The sequence below is a fragment of the Macaca fascicularis genome, chromosome 6, assembly GCF_037993035.2.
Source record: "Macaca fascicularis isolate 582-1 chromosome 6, T2T-MFA8v1.1".
Classification (NCBI taxonomy): Eukaryota; Metazoa; Chordata; class Mammalia; order Primates; family Cercopithecidae; genus Macaca; species Macaca fascicularis.
The window spans coordinates 1,767,820-1,787,803 of NC_088380.1; the positions used below are offsets into that span (position 1 = coordinate 1,767,820).

The 19,984-nt window shown below is 52.8% G+C and overlaps 1 protein-coding gene across 1 annotated transcript in view; it reads right to left on the minus strand.

Annotated features, from left to right (window-relative positions):
• Window positions 1-18,529, minus strand: part of SLC6A3 (solute carrier family 6 member 3) — a 50,120-nt gene extending 31,591 nt beyond the window's left edge. The window contains exons 1-4 of the mRNA XM_045393510.2: window positions 18,447-18,529; window positions 16,015-16,345; window positions 14,408-14,539; window positions 5,997-6,231 (exon numbers count right to left, since the gene is read on the minus strand). Coding sequence (XP_045249445.1) covers window positions 5,997-6,231; window positions 14,408-14,539; window positions 16,015-16,300 — 653 coding nt within the window. The 5' untranslated portion in view covers window positions 16,301-16,345; window positions 18,447-18,529. The remainder of the gene's footprint in view (window positions 1-5,996; window positions 6,232-14,407; window positions 14,540-16,014; window positions 16,346-18,446) is intronic.
• Between the last annotated feature and the right edge of the window lie 1,455 nt (window positions 18,530-19,984).

A 19,984-nucleotide genomic window follows, 5' to 3' on the forward strand; every position in this document is an offset into this window, starting at 1 on the left:
CATCTAATAAATTACTAGACATGACAAGAAGCAAGAAATGTGATCTACAACCAGAGGAAAATCAGTCAACAGCCACTTCACATGATATACAAAAATTAAACCAAAATGGATCAAAGAGCCAAATATAAGGGCTAAAACCATAAAACTCTTGGAAGAGAACATAGGGTAAATTTTCATAATCTTGGACTTGGCAATGGTTTCTTAGATATGACACAAAAGATGAATTGGACTTCATCAAAATTTAAAACTTTTGTGCATTGAAGGGTGCTATCAAAAGAGTGAAAAGGAAAACTACAGAATGAGAGAAAGTATTTGCAAATCATCTATTAATCTGATAAGAGAATAATGTCTAAAATATGTAAAGAACTCCAAAAACTCAACAACAAAAAAAACTGACAGCCCAATTCAAAAATAGGCAAAGGACTTGAATAGATATTGCTCCAAAGAAGGTATACAAATGGCCAATAAACACATGAAGAGATGCCCAATAGTCTCTAATCACTATGGAAATAGAAATCAAAAACACAGTGAGAGGCCACTTCACACCCATTAGGATGGCTATTATCAAAATAAACAAGCAGGAAGTTCTAAGTGTTGTCAAGGATGTGGGGAAATTGGAACCCTTGTTCTGATTTGCATCCACAGTGGGAAACAGTGTGGTGGTTCCTCAAAAAATTAAACACAGAATCATCACATGGCTCCAGCAATTCAACTTCTGGGTATCCACTCAAAAGCAGTGAAAGCAGGTACTCAATACTGAAGTTCACAGCAGCATGTTTTCACAGTAGCCAAAAGGTGGAAACAACCCAAATGTCCATCAAGAGACAAATAGATCTGGCCAGGTGTGGTGTTCACATTTGTAATCGCAGTGCTCTGGGAGGCTGAGGCGGGAGGATTACTTGAGCCCAGGAGTTTAAGACAGGCCTGGGCAACATGGCAAGACCCCACTTTATACAAAATTTTTAAAAATTAGCTGGATGTGGTGTCACATACCTGTAGTCCCAGCTACATGGGAATCTGAGGCAGGAGGATTGCTTGAGCCCAGAAGGTCAAGGCTGCAGTGAGCAGTGATCATACCACTGCACACTCCAGCCTGGACAACACAGTGAGATCCTGTCTCTAAAAAGGAAAAAGATAAATGGATAAACAAAACATTATATATCCATACGATGGAATTGGAATATTATTTGGCCTTAAAAAGGAATGAAATTCTTGTTCTGAAATTCTTCAATAAACCTTGAAGACATATGCTAAGTAAAATAAGCCAGTCACAAAAAAATAAGTGATTCTACTCAGAGGAGGGACCTAGAGTAGACAAATTCACAGAGATGGAAAGTAGAATGGTAGCTGCCAGGGGCTGTGGTGAGGGAGGATAGGGACTTAGTGTTTAATGGGGACAAAATTTCAGCTTTGGAGAAGGGGAAAGTTCCAATGGATGATGGTCATGGTTGCACAACATGTGAATGTACCTAATGCCACTGAACTGTGCACTTAAAAATGGCTAAGATGGTAAGCAATGCTATGTATAGTTTATCACAATAACCCCTCAAGAAGGCAAAATATTTTTGTGTAACGTCCAAGCTGAATCATGGCCAGCAAGTCTACACTACAAGAAATGTTAAAGGAAATGCTTTAGATGGAAGGAAGATGGTCTTAAATGGAAACCCTGATCTACATACAGGATCGGACAGCACTAAAGATTGTGACTATGCAGGTAAATATAAAAATATATAAAAAAAAAACTTCTTTTCTGTGTCAGATTTGTTTAAAATGTAAATGCTTAAAGCAGAAGTAGCAGCAAGGTGTCATGGAGTTGATACATACTGTAGAAATAAAATCTATGGCGACAATTGCACAAAGGACGTGAAGGAAACAGAAGTCTACTGTTGTAGGCCCTTCTGTTCTGTGAAACAGTATCACGTCACTTGAAGACAGACTGTGATAAGTTAAACGTCAATGTTGTAAATCCTATAAAATCCACGAAAAAAGGAAAACAGAAAGCTATAGTTTATTAGCTAATAATGTTGATAAAATGAAAGCCTAAAAAATTAATTCAAAACAGGGAATAAACAGAGGGAACAAGAAACAAAGAAGAGATGGGGCAAAAAATTAGCACAATGAAAGACTTAAAGCCAGCCATGCTGACAATTATTGAATGGAAATTCTAATTTAAAAACAGAGATTGCCATATTGGATAAAAAGCACAACCAACTCGATGGTGTCTACAATAAATCCATTTTATATATAATGCCCATATAGTTTAAAAATAAAAGGCTGGAAAAGATAATACCAGACAAACAGCAATCATAAGAAAGTTGGGGTGGCCATATTACTGTCAGACAAAGTAGACTTCAGAATGAGAAATCTAACCTGCAAGGGTAGTTCAAATGGTAAAGTGGTCAATTCAAAGACTAATAATAATAAACATGTATGCACTTCATAGCAGAGTTTCAAAATACATGAATGAAGCAAATACTGATAGAAGTGAAAAAAATAGACAAATCTACAATTATAGTTGAGATTTCAGTACCCCTTTCTCAGTAACTGATAGAGTAAGTAGACAGAAAACCAGTAAGGATGTAGAAAACCTGAACAATACAATGACCTAACATGACCTCTCTGACATTTATGCAACTCTCCAACCAGACAGCATAATACATATTCTTCTAGGCGCACGTGGAACATTCACCAATGTAAACCATCTGGTAGGTCATAAACAAGTCTCAATATATTTTAAAATATTAAAGATGTATAAGCACATCATCTTGCCAAAACAGAATTAAATTAGAAATCAATAACAAAAATATCTAGCAAACCTCCATACATTTCAAATTAAAAAACAAACTTCTAAAAATGCCCCATTAGTCAAACAGAAATCAAAAGAAGGATTAGGGAATACTTTGAACTGAATGAAATGAAAACACAGCATATCAAACTTTGTAGGATGCAGCTAATGCAGTCCCTTTGAGACAAATTAATAGCTTTAATTTATAACTTTATAATTTATATTAGGCAGTGTTGATAAGTATTTATAGAAGTAGGGAAACTGTAAACTGGTCAGAGTTATGTGGTCCTGTGTTGGGGTTTTGAAATGAAAACATAGCATATCAAATTTGTGGGATGCAGCTAATCAGTAATCTCCAGGTTCCTACAGGGAAGGGTTCCTTTCATTTCTCTGCAGGAACCATTTCTGCCACCTCCCTCTGGTGGGTGGGCTGCTGCCCAAGAAGGAAGTGGCAATGCAGGAAGGCTGGCTGGGACCCCTGGGGGCCAGGGGGCCAGCAACTCCCAAGGATACATTTCATTTGCCAACCCTGAGGAACACTGGGTGCAGGAGCCAGCACCGCACATGGCATTCATGGCATGTGGAGGAAGTGCTGTCAATGGGGTAGCTCAGCAGCCTTTTCTGACTTAGGGCCCAGAAGACATGGCCAGCATCTCACCCAGGCCTCACGGTTACTTCCTGAGGACCTGTAGTAAAAACGCACGATAAAGCCCTTTCAGATCTACTCCTGCTAACATCTTAGTTGTCAAATTTATGACACGGCATGTTTGGTACATTGTGTAGGAAACTCAGTCCCTTTTGTGGTTACCGACAAAGTCAGGCATACCCATTATCTAGGACAAAGAGCCGCACCACCATGCATCACAACCACTCTGGCCTTTGTGGCCTTTCATGGTGGAACATCCACTCCCCGACTACATGCGCCAGCAGGAACCTGACATCCTTTGTCCAGTTATCTGCTTTATAAAGTGGGTTCGAAATCCAGAAAACCCCCAGCAGACCTGAGCATGTTACGACTGTCCCCCTTGCTTCCTAAGAGTCACTGGGGCCTGTTTCAGGGGAACCTGAGTCCCACTGTTGGGAAAATCACCTTCGGAAGGCGTGGGAGGAGCGCCAAGTGCCTCAGTGCGCTGGGTCATTAATCATTTGTGAATTGATCTTAAACCTTCTCCAACTCCCCACGTCTGCTCTTGGGCTGCCGCCAGCTAGAGTATACCACGTGCCAGTGCGGACAGGGCTTCTGAGTGAAGGACTGGGCACCTTTCCGTTTCCTTCCTTCCTTCCTTCCAGACTGAGAACTTCCAAATAGACTTCACTAGTCTGATCGTTTAAAATAATAACACATGTTCTTTCCTTCTAGCATTCTTAACAACGGATCACTGGACTAATCATTACACTAAATTTTCCTCTCCGATTTTCTTACCTAAACATCACTTAGGTGAGTCAACATTTCCCACACTGCCCAAACAAAAGGAAAGCAGTCCCCATGTGGTGGTACTTGGCAGCTTTAACAGGGCATTGGGTACTGGGAACTCTCAGGCTCTCACCTCGGTGGCGCCTCTGCGGCCTCCGCCCCTGGCTCTGTGTGCCCCCCGCTCTCTCCTGCTGGCCCCTCTCTTTGATCACACGCTAACCCTGAGATCTGGCCACACAGCAAGGGCACATGCAGCCCGGGCTTGGGGTGTCTGTGGGGTGTTTAATTAGGGAAATGTAGGTGTGAACAGGCCATCCACACGCAATGGGAATTTTCTCCCTCAAGAATGTTAAAATCTACTTGGACAAATGGTGTGACTGCGTTATTTGGACGATTTCATCATTTCCTGCTTGCCTGTCACCACGAGAGTCCTGTCAGACGCTCCCACGACCTTGCCTGAGGCTGTGCTTCCTATGGCGATGCTCAGGTGTCTTCAGGCAAACCAACCGGGACTCATCCCGGGTGCATCTTCTCTCCCGCCTGCCCACTTCTGAAACCAGCCCTCCTCCCACGAACGCCTTCCTGGCGCCCCGGCCTGGACTCTCTCTCCTTCTGACGGGAAACAGTGGATGTAGTGAGAATCGCACAAATGTTCTCTCCTCCTCTCCTCCTCTCCTCCTCTCCTCCTCTCCTCCTCTCCGAAATGGCGGCTGAGTTTAAGAGTCCGCCTGTCAGAATGTGACCCAGCACAAGGCCCCAGGCCCAGCTGGAGGGGGCAGGGGAATGTGGATGGCACCTGCCAGGTTCAGATTCCGGGAGGGGTCCAGGGGAAACAGGGGACCCATGGGGGGCAGTCACAGCCCTTCTAGGCTGGACCAGGCCACGTGATGATGAGGGAGGGCCAGCAGGACCTGGCACGGGGCCCAAAAAGACTTCATTGCAGACATCGGGGTCCAGGAAAGCAGGTGCTGCAGGTGGATGGTGAGGGGCAGACCTGGCTGGGGTGGACAGTGAGGGATGGGCCTAGATGGGGTGGACTGTGTGGGTTGAGGCTGGCCGGGGTGGACGGTGAGGGGCAGGCTTGGCTGGGGAGGACTGTGCAGGTCAGGCCTGGCCGGCGCAAAGAGAGAAGGAGGCAGAGACCCAGGAGGCTGCTGGACATGGGACTCACCAGTGTGGGAGGTGGAAGGAGGCCCAGAGACAGAAATAAAGCCATGCATATAAACAACAAAACAAAGTCTCACGAAAAGTGGACGGCTGGAGCACCCTGGAGACAGGGGCTGCCTACTGAAGTCATAGACTTCTTGCGCAGTGAAGCCAAGAAAGGTATCTTTTCTGGAGAGGGCAAGGGCCCAAGTGAGGCAGTTTGGCCCCAGGCTATGCACAGAGGAAGGGCAGGGAGGAAGGGAACCCAGACACCGGGCTGACTCACTCCAGAGACGCCGCTGCAGCTCCCAGAGACCGGAGCTTGCCAACCTTCCGCACAGGGCTGCTGTGTTCCCCACCAGCCCCCTCCCACCCCGAGCCGCTGCTGGGGGCAGGATCGCAGCCAGCGGAGCTGCTCAGTGCCCCATCCCTGCTGAGGGCTTGCCCTGTAGGAGCTTTGCTGAGTCCCTGGAGACCATCACAATGATTCAGAAATGTGCCCCTCCACAGCACTAAAGGGATGGAGTGCAGGAACAGATTCCCCCTCCCCGCACCCTGGGAGTCAGCAAGGGCTGGTGGCCAACCAAGGAGCGACAATGGGGACCCAGCTGCACCATCTCTCCCATTCCCGAGGACCTGACTCCCACTTACTCGAAGTACTCGGCAGCAGGTGTGGTCCCAAAAGTGTCGTTGAGGCCCGGGCCGTTGCCACCGGAGTCGCCAGAGTGGGCATCCGAGCAGTTGGGGCTGTTCCAGGAGTTGTTACAGTGAATCCAGGGGAGCTCCGTGGTGAAGGAGGAGAAGAGGTAGTGCAGTGCCCAGGCGATGATAACGTTGTAGAAGAAGCCGACATACAGCGAGATGAGGATGACCGTGAAGCCCACACCTAGCGGGAAGGGGGTGGCCGTGGAGCCCACGTGGGCAGAGCACATAGCCACCATCAGCAACGCGTCCCTTCCGCCTCCCCTCACAGGAGACATTACCCTGAACACAGACCCTGAGGACTTTGAGGGTGTCTCTGAGGGACATCCAGGGCCAGCAAGGTCACCCAGAGCTATGGCGAGTATCCAGGGCCACCCTGATGCACCCAGAGACCCCCAAGGACACCAAGGTCACCCCCAGCCACACATGGTCATCCATCCCCACCACAACCACTCAGGATCCATCAGGGTCATCCAGGATCATTGAGGCCATCTAGGGGCTACTCTGGGTGATCCAGGGCAACCCAACCCATGGTTAACCAGGGCTGTCAGGTCCATGTGAAACCATCAGAATCATCCACAACCACCCAGAAGCACCCAGGGCTACCTAGGGAACCCATGCAAATAGGGCCATCAAAGATTGTCTAGGGTTACCCAGGAACACCCAGTGTCTCCCAGAACCATCAAGACTGCCAATAGTCACTAAGGGACACCTGGGGTCCTTGACAGACATCCGCAGCCACCCACAGCCACCAGGCTCATTCAGGACTATGGAGGGCACCCAGGACCACACATAATCAGCCAGGCTAATCCAAGGTCACTTTGAGTCACAAAGGGCCATCCACGGCCATCCATGGCCATCCACAGCCATCTCCATTCATCCACAGCTATCCACAGTCATCTATAGCCATCCACAACCATTCATGGCCATCCATGACCATCCACATCCATCCACAGCCATCCACAGCCATCCACAACCATCCATCCATCGATAGCCATCCACAGTCATCCATGGCCGTCCACAACCACCCACATCCACCCCTGGCCATCCACAATAATCCACTGCCATTCACAACCATCCACAGCCATCTACAGATATCCACAACTATCCACAGTCACCCATAGCCATCCACAACCATTCATGGCCATCCATGGCCATCCACATCCATCCACAGCCATCCACAACCATCCATCCATCCACAACCATCCACAACCATCCACAGTCAACCACAACCATCCACATCCATTCGTAGCCATCCACAGTCATCCATGGCCATCCAAAATCACCCACATCCACCCCTGGCCATCCACAACAATCCACTACCATTCACAACCATCCACAGCCATCTACAGATATCCACAACTATCCACAGTCATCCATAGCCATCCACAACCATTCATGGCCATCCATGGCCATCCACATCCATCCACAGCCATCCACAACCATCCATCCATCCACAACCATCCACAACCATCCACAGCCAACCACAACCATCCACATCCATTCGTAGCCATCCACAGTCATCCATGGCCATCCAAAACCACCCACATCCACCCCTGGCCATCCACAACAATCCACTGCCATTCACAACCATCCACAGCCATCTACAGACATCCATAGACATCCACAGCCATCTGCATTTACCCACAACTATCTATGGCCACCTATGGCCATCCACAGCCATCCATGGCCATCCAGAGCCATCCATAGCCATCTATGGCCATCGGTAGCCATCTATAGCTGCTCATGTCTCTCCCACAAGACTACTCAGAAGAGTCATCTGGGCTTATTTACAGCCATGTGGAGCCATCCAAGGTCACACTACCCATGCATGACCATCCAGGGTTTCCTAGAAACACCCAGGGCCACATAAGACCACCCAGGGCAAGTAAGATCATCCAGGGCTTTCTTGGGCTACCCAGAGTCTTGCATGACTATCAAGGACTACTCAGAGCCATGTTTGACCTTCCAAGGCCTCCCAGGGCCATGCAAGACCATCAAGGACCAGTCAGGGCCATCCATAGCCATCTAATGCCATTCAGGGTCTTTTAGAGTGTCCTTTCCAGGATCACAGACCTGGAATTTGGGATCCATACTTTATGGGGGCTCCTGGGAAACTGGAACAGAACTCAGTGGTCAGCAGTCTTTGGAGCAGTATCAGCCTGACTGGTGGGCAGATGGGCTTCCTCCTTGTTCACTGCTGGATGGGCACCATCACGTTCTCGCTACTGGGGTTCACTTTACTAAGCTCCAGGAAGAATTTTTCTCATTTCCACATTTCTTCTCAGTTTGCTGGCATGATTAGTTTGGGTACAACTTTGATTTACTTTGTTAAAACCCAGTAGGCACCATGCCCTGTCTTGCCTGCTCATGGCCAGGGTAGGAGCATACCTTCAAGGTGACTTTTGCAGGGAGTGGCCTGGGTTGCTTTTTATGGTCTCAATCCTTAGGAGAAGCTGTTCTCATGCTCAGGGTACCTCAGTAAAGTTCTCTTCCTATCCTGAAAGCAAAGAGAAGGCTCAAAACTTTGTTTTAAACAGATCCAGGATCAGGAGTGCAGGTAATCCTTCTTGGAAAGCATGCTCAGTGGTGGTGATGATGAAAGTCAAGCTGTTGCTGTTGGAAGGCCTTCTCCCACGTGGATCTGGTCCACATTAAATAATTCTGTATTACAGTCGGTCACGGATTGCCTTTGGAAGGCCTTCTCCCACATGGCTCCGGTCCATATTAAATAATTCTATATTACCATCTGTCACGGAGTCCCTTAAGAGAAAGGCTGGGTTGTGATCTACAGTGAACTCACCCAGGCAGCCACGTTGGGAGCCACGCTTTGGGAAGCCACACTGTTTCCAGAGAGCACTGTGGAGGGTTTTCCATGGTGGTGACTGACAGCGGGTGCCCAATTTGAAAATTTTTCAAGGTTAAAACTTTCTGTACCAAGTCCTTAGCTTGAAACCCTGGGAAGTCTTTGATCAAACAACACCAGAGTGGATCCCAATCCAGAGTCTGAAGGAAGGGCTGACTGTGCCCTGGGTCCTTCCAGAGCCACCGCTGTTGTTTCCTGCCCTGCACCACAGATCGGCAGGGCTGCCATGGGATCATGACGTCACCATGGCCACTGTGCATGACATCACCATTGGCCACGCTGGCTGACACGGCTCCCAGAGCAAATGGGTCTGCTCTGATCCATGGGACAGTGCAGCCCCCACACCAGAGTCCCCCTTACCAAGAGGACTCCTCCTGGATGCTTCCCTGGGCACCTGGGTGAGGAAATGGCTCCCTTGAAAGGTGGTGGCCAGTGCCAGTACTGGCCAGTCATTTGGTTGCTCCAAGCCCTGCCCTTTGGGAAGGCAGAGCCCCTGACCTGGGTCACTGACGTGTAGCCCCTCACCAACTAGCCAACTTCACCATGAGCTCCTCAAGCTCACCGAAGGCCCAGACACGCGAAACCCACTACCCTGTTTGCTACAGAACCTTCTAGTGGCCTCTGCTCATGACATCACTGTGGGCTCTAGATGAAGCTTCACCTGACACATTTCTTAAACACCATTTAGTGACACGGGAGGCTGTCTCTCCAAGGAGGTGGCAGGCAAAGTCCCTGCTCGCGTTTCCAGGGAAAACATTCATGGGAACGTGAAGCCTCCCTTCCCTCCTGTCTGACTCCCAGGAAGCTCAGCGCTAAGCGTGAATTTCAAGCATAGCTCTTAAGGTCTATTTCCTTAAATTTATTTTTGCTTTGTACCTTTTTTTTATATTAACCTTGTGTGTAGTTTGTTTTGGGTTTGAGAAATCACACTAAAATATGATTGACTATAAAACATTTTATATTCAATACAATTGAATGGTGGGGTTTCCAGGGCGTCTGTAAAACGGGGTTGCCCTTGGCAATGAAACTGAAACCTGACAAACAGAAGCCGGCTGAGGCTCCTGCCTGCAAATGGTGATTCGCCCACCAGAGCACGGCCGCCCTGCACCATCCCTGAACACCAGTACGCCCCAGGGCACCCAGGAGAGCTGGCTTCAGGAGAGGGTGTTGTCAACGCATGCATGGATCCCGCTGGAGGAAGCCTCTGCTGGGGCAGCCCCGCCGCACCTCACAGGAGGCATCAGCAGGTCTTCGGAAGAAAGATGGGAGAGGGCCGGGCGCGGTGGCTCACGCCTGTAATCTTAGCACTTTGGGAGGCCAAGGCAGGCGGATCACGAAGTCAGGTGATTGAGACCATCCTGGCTAACATGATAAAACGCTGTCTCTACTAAAAGTAGAAAAAATTAGCTGGGCGTGGTGGTACACACCTGTAGCCCAAGCTACTCGGGAGGCTGAGAGGGGAGAATCCCTTGAACCCGGGACGCGGAGGTTACAGTGAGCCAAGATCACGCCATTGCACTCTAGCCTGGCAACAGAGCAAAACTCTGTCTTACCAAAAAAAAAAAAAAAAAAAAAAAGTCGGGAGAGGACGCCTCTCTGTGTCAGTCTGGGTGTCTTTGGTATGTGCTTGTTGTGTGTGCATGTACCAGAGAGACAGAGAGAAGAAGACGGAAGAGGAGAGACACAGAGAGGAAAGGAGGGAGAGAGACAGAAACAGACACAGGGAGAGGGAAAGAGAGAGCGAGGGGAAGGGAGGAGAGGGAGAGTTTTAAACACCCACCTCTCAGGACCCTGGGGTGTACCGTGGGCCCTGAAGGCCCCAGAGGCCCCTCTGGCTGTGGTGCCCACCCCGAGCTGCCCTGGCGAGACTATGGGAAACGCAGGTGAGTCACGGCCTCTGAGCAGCTGGGCCTCACCATGAACTCCACCCTCTGGCTTTCGAGTTATGAGCAGGAAGCAGCTCGCAGGTCTGCTGGAGGGGAAGCGCCAGGGACAGCCAGGCTCCCTGGAGAGCTGGGCATCGTTTTCCCATGGAATTGCCACCTGCTCAGGGCTGGATGGCCTTTCAGCTCCATAATGATTGTTTTGGGCACTTTAGCTGGTGTCTTAATTTACCATGTGGCACTTCTATTCGATGAGACATGAAAATGCATGCATTTTATTAACTAGATTTTTAAAAAGGACAAAGGAAAGAGAAGGAACAGTATCAGGGCATGGGAAGCATGGTGCACATCTAATTTCATGGGCACTGTCAATCTTCTCTAAACTGGCATCCTGCAGTTGACGGGCAGGCAGAACGAACGGGACGCTGGCACTGGGACCTGCAGCGTTACTGAGATTCAACAACTCATCTCTAAAAAGAAGTCCAGCTTTCTTGCACCAATTCGTCTATCCCTTTGTGGGTCGAACACTTCACTTTCTGTGATTTGCAATTTTCCTTCCTCACCAGGACTAGGTGGGTGTGAACAAGCTCTTCCCGAGATCTGCCCACGGGGCCACGAGCCTTCCTTCCTGTGGCCACGCTTTGCAGCCCACCTCTGGGACTAGTGTTCAGAACAAAGCCGGCGTGGGATGCGGGATTGTGGGCACAGGGGCTGTGACACGGAGGAGACGACTGCCCAGCTTCCCCCGGCTGCGCATTGCGGGGAACACAATGAGATGCCCGCATCCGCCGGCTGCATTTCTTCAGAACGAGGTGCCACTGCTCATGCTGATGGAAGTCAGAGGTTCTCTACTAGCCCAAGTCAAGTTGGTGCTCTGAAATTCTCAGAAATCACTTCTTGGCGTTTTATGGACTGCATCATGAAGACCCACACCAGCAGCTTTGTTGGTGAACATCCTTTCCGTGTGACAGACAGAAGGAAATAAGCTCTTATCCGCAGACCCACAGGTCCTGCCCTCCTCACCTGAATCCTGCATGTGAAGAGGTGATTTAACTTGCTCCAACACCAGGCTCACTGGCGGGAGTGGGGCACGGGGCTGTGCCACGTAAGACACTTGTGACAGGCTCCAGGATGGCTCTTGAAAATCCAGCAAAGCACAGTTTGACGTCGCTGCAGCCTGTGCCAGAGCACGATGTCATCTTTCCTCAGTTTCCCCACCCCAATGGGCCGGCACCATCTCTGACTCAGCATCCCAAGGCTCTGAGCACTCAGATGCTCTCCAACACAGACCACGCTGCAAGCTCAGCGTCGCTTACAACTGCAGGCTCAGAGGCAGCATCTCCTCCCCGAAACATGTCCATGCCGCTGGCCAGGGCCGGGAAGGACGCAGGTAACGTGTGTGTGTCTTGAACTGTTAGCCTGGGTTCACTGCACCTCCCGATTTGACACCTGTCTGTCTGTAAGGACACGCCTGGGTCTTCCCTTGGCTGCTGCATTCCTCCACTGGGGACCTGACGATGGGGACGGAGGCATGTTCTGAGCAATCCTTGTTCGGTTTGACTTGGACCTGCAGATCCCGCCAAGGGGTCGTCTGGCACCGGTGCGTGCCCAAGGCATCTGTCTCTCACTCTGAAGATGTGTGTGGGGTGGGGGTGGGGAGGGGGCCCCTTTTTGTAGCTCCATTTCAGTGCAGTTCAGTGAATATGGAGCCTAGGAAGAAATGACTGAAGTCGTAAGATTCACTAAGTAGCCCATTAAGAACGAAAGAGTCTCGTGTCTGGGAAGAACCATCACACCTGTGTCCAGTCCCAGCATTTCCACGGCTGCGAGAGTGACTTCTCCTCCTGGAGCCTGACCTCGGCAGCTCCCTCTCCTGAGGGAGGTCAGCGGCTCCCCTCCGAAGGCCCAGCCCTGACCCACTGGTAAAGCGTCCTGGGGCTGTGCTGGGCTCGGTTGTCTTCTAAACACACAGCTTTTCCGGAACTTCTACGAGTATCCAGAGGCTGACCTTCTAGTAGTCATTTTCTTAATGACAATTGTCTGAGTGGTGCCTCTGAGTAAACGCCTGAATCCTCCCTGAACCACCAGCTTCTGAGAGGTGGCTCTGGCCCACTGGGCAAGCGTGACCTGTGTGCATGGACTGGGGAGTCAGAAACATCTGGGATCAAATCCCACTCTGCTCTGATGGTGACACCAGGGGGAATGACCCCAGCCCTCTGGTCCTCAGCATCTGCATCTCCAACACAGAGACATGGTGTGTGCCCCTCCCAGGGTCGCATGAGGATGGAGTCAGAAATGCCAGGAGAGGCCCTGGTGCTGGGCAGACCACCTGCACTCAACACGAGGTGCGTCTACTTCATGGTGCCAGAGCAGGACACCAGCAGCCAGAAAGGTTCAGTGACAGCTAGATGGATCAATAGCTAATAGATAGGTGGATAGGGCTATAGGTGGATGGATGGATGGATCCATACATAGATGAATGGATGGATGGATGGATGGAACAATGGATAACAGATGGATGAATGGATAGATCAATAGATAGAAGATGGATGGATGGATGGATCCATAGATAGATGAATGGATGAATGAATGGATGGATGAATGGATAGATGGATCGATAGGTAGATGGATGGATCAATAGATAATGGATGGATGGATGGATGAATGGATTGATAAGTGGATGGATCAACAGATAATAGATGGATGGATGGGTAGATGATAGACAGGTGAATAGATGATTGATAGATAATAGATAAACACAGTTGTGGGTTGTGTCCCTCCCCCAAGTTCATCTGTTGAAGTTCTAACCCCCCAAACCTCAGAATGTGACTTTATTTAGAGACAAGGTCTTTAGAAAGGTGATCAAGTTAAAGTGAGGTCATTAGGGTGTCCTTAATCCAACAGGACTTGCGACCTCATAAAAAGGGGGAATTTGGTTACAGAGACATGCATAGAAACAAGCAGTATGAAGAGGCACAGGGAGAAGACAGTCTCTGAGCCAAGGAGAGAGGCTAGAACAGATGCTTCCTCACAGCCTCAGAAGAAATCAACCCTGCTGACACCTTGATCTTGGACTTCCAGCCTCCAGAGCTGTGAGACAATAAACGTGTGCCTTTTAAGCCTCCCAGTTTGTGTCATTTGTTACAACAGCCACAGGAAATAGATACAGATAGATGATGATAGATGGATGGATTAGGTAGATAGGTAGATAGATGGGTGAATGATTGATACAAAGATCAATAATAAAGATAGATATAGATAAATAATGGATAGATAGATAACAGATGATTGATGGGTGGATGAATGGATGATGGATAGATGGCAGATCCACAGATAGACATGTGTTTTATCTTAACTACATTTTAACATCTTGACAAAGTAATAACACAAATGAACTGCAAGACTCTCACCTAGAGCAAGGGAATTAACTATCAAGTCCTTGTCATCACAGATCTTTAAGGTAGGACCCAAGTTCAAGTGGCGTGTGCCGTGCCTGTGTCTTAGCAAAGCGGGTCTGGATGCCCATGATGCAGCTGGCTTGCTTTGAAAGCTCCAGCATCACCAACATGGTCTGCGCTACGCCAGGGTGAAGGGAGGCGCCCGCACATTACCTTTCAGTACAGGGCAGATCTTCCAGACGCCAGCGGCCCCTTCCCTGTTGAACTGGCCGAGGGCCAGCTCCATGTAGAAAAGTGGCATCCCAGCAATGACCATGAAGAGCAGGTAGGGGACCAGGAAGGCACCTATGGGGCAGAACAGCACCTCGAGTTTGGGGCCGTGGAAGGACCCATCTCTCCTCATGGGAGCTTGGGCTGCTACCCCAGTCGACCGCCTATGTCTTGGCCTGACCCCTTCACCCCACTCTCCAACGGGAAGTCCCAGGCTGGGGTAGATGAGTCCCGAAGCCCGCCCTCCACGGCTGTGAGTGCCCGACACGTCCCTCCTGGATCCCCTTGTCATTGCACACCCTGAGCCGTGAAGTCAAACCCAAGAACAGCACAGGGAGGCCCTGCCCATGCTCGGTGGTGCTCTAGGTACTGTCCTTCCCTGTGGTGGTTCGGGGTGCCCTTCCCTGGCCTGCATCCCCCCACTTTGCCCTGATCCTCTTTGCCTCTTGAGTTGTGAATCTGTGACCCTCCAACTCTGCACCTGAGCTGAGTGGGCCCTGCCGTCCTGTCCCCAGCTTCCGGGCTTCAGGGACTGCCCCCATCGACAGTGGCCCCCAGCTTCCGGGCTCTCAGGGGACTGCCCCTATCGACAGCAGCTGAGGGTCTTTGCTGCCCCAGGTGCTGGGAGCCCCTCCAGGGTAGGGCCTAGTTCCTCTGAAACCTGCACCTCCCCCGCCCCTGGCACAAAGCCCAGGGCCCCTGGTCTCAACCTCCTGAATCCCCTCTGCTCCCCTGGTCTGACTGGAGTGAGGGAGAGCTTTGCCACTCTCTCTCCTGGGGAAGGGGAGGGGGAGGCATGGGGCCCCGCAGCTCTGTCTTTGGGCAACTTCCTGTACCTGGCTGAGGCCTCTGTCTTCCCCTCTTCAAGATAGGCATAAAAATGCCAACCTCCTCACAGGCATCCTGTGAGGCTTCCCCCGAAATTCTTCCCCAGGCCTCCCTTCCCAGACTAGCATAGAGGCCGATGAGGGAGGCCAGGCAGGGAGGCTGGGAGGCCAAAAGAGGCTCCTGGGAAGGCATCACCAATGTTCTTGGATGTCCCTGGTGGCTCTGCCTCAAACTTTGTTTTCTGGCTCTGTGGCTGGGTTCTGGGGGGTGCAGGGGACACAGGCACTTTCCAGGGGCCTCCTCTGCCATTCCAGGCTCTAGGACCTCCACATGCTTTGCAAAGGCTGCCAAAGTCAGTCAGAGGCTGTTCTTTGGGCCTTTGAGAACTTTCTTTCCAAAATGAAAACAGCCTCTGGAAACAGGAGGCAGAGCCAAGCTGCTCCATCCCCCACTCCCACCCCCCAGCTTCTTCGCTGGCCCCCCTTTCCTGAACTCTGAAATGCAGGCATGGGACCAGGCAGCTCTGAGCCCTGCTCTGTGGTTTTGTGACGTCCTCTGGGAAGATCTGCACTGGCCGTGAGCTCTCACAGGGAGCTCCATCCTCATGCATGGGAACAGCTTTATCTTGTTCGGGTGCACGCCTTTCCTAAAAGGCCTAGCCCCAGCTGCCCCCATGACCCCGGCCTGGCCATTGTGCTCAGAAAGGCTGACATGGGACTTACCCCCGCCGTTTTTGTAGCACAGGTAGGGGAACCGCCAGACGTTGGCCAGGTCCACAGCAAAGCCAATGACGGACAGGAGAAAGTCGATCTTCTTGCCCCAGGTCTCCCGATCCTGGGCCTCCACGGGGCTCTGCCGTGGGTTGGTGAGGGTGGAGCTGGTGAGCTGCACTCCGTTCTGCTCCTTGACAAGGATGAGCTCCACCTCCTTTGGGCCCATGGCGTTGGGTTCCTTAGCCGGGGCCACCACGGAAGACATGAGTCCCACAGAGCATTTGCTCTTACTCATGGGCACACCGGGAATTGAGGAATTCTGTGCTTCTTCCCTCTTGGTCTTCAGCCAATATGAAAAATAAACACACAACAGGAATGCAACAATTCAGCAGCCAGGGCTAGGGACGCGCCTAGTATGGAGGGCAGAGCCCCGAGGCATTCATGGGCATTCCTCTGGGAAGGGATGGGTGCATTCCCAGGGCCTGAGATGGCACAGCTGGGGTGCAGGAGCTGGGAAGTGCCAGCCCTCACCACAGGGCTGGGGCACTGGCCCACGGAGGCATCAAGACAGACACTCTGGTGTGCCCCTCCTTCCCCTGCACCCCTCCTCACTCTTATCAATGTGGAATGCTATGTGAGCTCTAGCTTGGCTTTCTAATAACAGTGCATGGATATTACCTCCACCTTCCCCCACACTGCCAGAGAGCAATTTTGCAATCTTCAAAGAGCATTCAATAATGTCTTTGTGCCTGTTCATCTGTATTCTTTTTTCTTTTTCTTTCTTTTTTTTTAAGATGAGGTCTCGCTCTGTCGCCCAGGATGGAATACAGTTGTGTGCTTACAACTCACTGCAACCTCAAACTCCTGGGTTCAAGTGCTCCTTGCACTCCAGCCTCTTGAGTAGCTGGGACTACAGGTGCGCACCACAGCACTGGCTAAGTTATTTGTGTGTGTGTTTTTTTTTTTTGTTTGTTTGTTTGTTTTTTGTTTTTTTTTGTAGAGTCAGGGTCTGACTATTGTTGCCAAGGCTGGTTTTGAACTCCTGGTCTCAAGCGATCCTCCTGCCTCAGGCTCCCAAAGTGCTGAGATGACAGGCATGAGCCACCAAGCCTGGCCGTGTATTGTTTATACTCAGTAATAAAGAGCAAAATTTATATAAGCAAAATCAGCCACTGTAAAGGAGAGTTTAGACATAACCATCACAATCGTTTCCTCAAAGAGTGTACAAGCCACATCCACCTAGGGCAGGTGGCACCACCCCACCTGAGAGAGCTGGGCAGAGGATGGACAGGGCTTCATCGCGGGAACCACCTCCTGGGCCAGCAGGGCAACCCAGGAAATCCTGTCCAAAACCCCATAAACCCCCTGCAACGCAGCGCAGGAGAGCAGGAGCGTCTACACCTCCCCAACCAGGGCGACTTCTGGCATTTGGATCCAACAGCAGCATGTTTCAGTCGCGCGCGCGCGCACACAGACACACAGACACACACAGACTCACAAACACACACACACACACAGGCGCGCACACACAATGACTGAAGCAGGTCACAGGTAGAGGCTCTAACAGGCAACTTTCCCTGCATCCAAGTTTGCACAAAACCTCACCCACGAGCTATCACGAGCTACGCCACGCACCGTTGCTGGGCGGCTTCTGTACCTCCCGGTGACAACCCCAACCCTCACGACCCGTCCTATGGGTAAAACGCCCGCCGAAGGGGTTCCGCGGCGCGAGCAGGAGGCCGCGTTGGGAGAGGGCGCCAGGTGCGGAGCTCGAGAGTCTCCGGGAAGCCGCCGCCGGGAAGCCGCCGCCGCCCTGGGGCCATCTGACCCCGCTCCTGAACGCGGGGCCTCAGAGGCGAGTTTTGGGTCTACACAGCCAAACGTGGCCCATTAGAAAGCGCCCTTCCTCGCCGCGCCCAGAACAAGAAGCGGCCCTGCCTGGTGAGCCCTCGCCCTGCCTCCCCGCCCTGCCCAGAGCACCAGCCAGCGCGCAGCCGGCGCCCGCCACTACCCCCAAATCAAAGCCCCCGCGAGACGGAGCGGCGGTGTAGAAAACCCACTTCGATAGGATCTGGGGTGCGCCGCACCCCTAGTAGGGTTAAGTTCCACGAGAAGAAACCAGGACCCCCGAGTCACAGCCATAGATACCCATGCGTCCCCTAAGCTGGTGACGGTACCAGGTGCCCACGCGATCCTGAGCCTGGGGCGGGCCAGGGGGCAGCCCTGCACCCTCCTCGCGCCTCGGACGGCCTCAGGGTCCCTTGCGGCGCTATCAGGGGGCGCTCGGCACCTGCGACTGTTGGCGACTTTGGAGACGGCGCGGTCTGCGGGACGCGGGGGCCCCAGAGTGTGCCCGGCCCCCGTGCCCTGCCCCTGCGCCCCACTTCGGGGTCTGTGGAGGGAGCGGCGCGCCCCGATGCCGGGAGCGACCCTGGCCTCACCTGGCCGCCCGGGCCTGGGCTTTGCACGCGAGTCCTGGTGCCGAGCGCGGTTCACGAAGCCTCCCCTCCTGCTCCGCCGCGCTGGGCGGTCTCGGCCTCGGCCTCGGGCTCTTATCCAGTCGCCAGGGTCCGCCCCGCTCCGCCCTCCCGCCGTCGGGGTCGCCCGGGCGTCCTGGCTCCGCCTCCTCACCTCCCCGGGCCGCGCCCCCGCCCCCGCCCCCTGGACGCAGATAGCTTGGAGCAAGCGGCGGCCACCGCTCCGCTGTCCTTCGCGTCCCGGAGCCTCGGACACGGGATGCGGGGACCTGTGGGTCCTAGGCGTCGCGGATCTAGACGGGCGCCTTCCGCGCGAGAACTGTCTGGGCCGCCCTGCGCCCTCGCTCGCACCCCTCGGGGCTGCCCTGGGCACCCGCTATCTTCGGACGCCCAGGGCTGGAGGCTCCTAGCTGGACGGGGAGGGAGCCGAGCGGCGGCGCGAGGGGAACTGCTGGGACCCCGTTGGACCGACCCTTCCCTCCCTCCCCGTCCGGGGCCCCTGCGGTGGCCCCGCGCTCCAGGGACCACGTCCCTCCCAACCCGCCTCTCCACGCCCTGACCAGCGGGCTCGGGACCCCGCTGAGGACTCCCCACGCTTCCCGGCGTGCGGGCTGCGGAGACGCGGGTCCTTCCGTGGCTTTGGGGTCTCCACGACCTCGAGGCGACCGGCCGAGCCTAGTCCTCCCCTTGCCGGCATCTAGTGCGCCTACATCGGAACCGAGGGGCTCGCCTCGCGGTCGCATGAGAAAACCATTTCCCAGGACTGGCCTGAAAGCACTGGCGATTGGTATCTGGCTCCAGGGCCGAATGGACTCCGAGGCTTTCCCTCCGAGATGTCCGGGCGGGATTTCTTCCATTCAGCTCGCAGAGGAATGAAGCCCCCGGGCCGCCAAGGCCCAGGATGTCCAGTTCCTTAGAAGGCACGGAGGTGAGTGGCCGCATCCAGCTCTGCGTGTCGCCCCTAGGGTCACCCAAACCCCGGCGTTCCTCCCCGTGTACCCTCCGTGCTCCCGTGAGCACCCTGCCCTGGGCGTCCAGGCGAGCCCTGGGGCTCTCCAGCCATTCCAGCCTGCAGCCCGCGCTCAGCCGTGAGGGAGGCAGGGCCCCTTGGTGCCTGACCCCGCAGTACCCGCCGGCAGCGCAGTGCCCCGCACTCCCCGCACCCCTCACCCCGGGGCTGGCACTCAGGCAGAAGGCACTCAGGGTTGTGCCTCCATGCTGAGTTGGAATCAAGTGGGAACCTGGTGATCCCCTGGGGCTGCTGTGACAAACACTCCACAGCCTGGGGGCTCACACAGAAGCCTTTAGTTCTAACAGTTCTGGTGTCCCCAGGCCAAGGCCAAGGCCAAGTCCTGGCCGACAGGGCCGCTTCTGGGTTGCAGACAGTTCTCTCCCTGTATCTCCCCATAGTGGGGACTGTGGAGAGCTCTCTGGAGTCTGTTTTATGTGAGCACTGGCCCCATTCCTCAGGGTGGAGCCCTCCTGGCCTGACCACCTGAAGG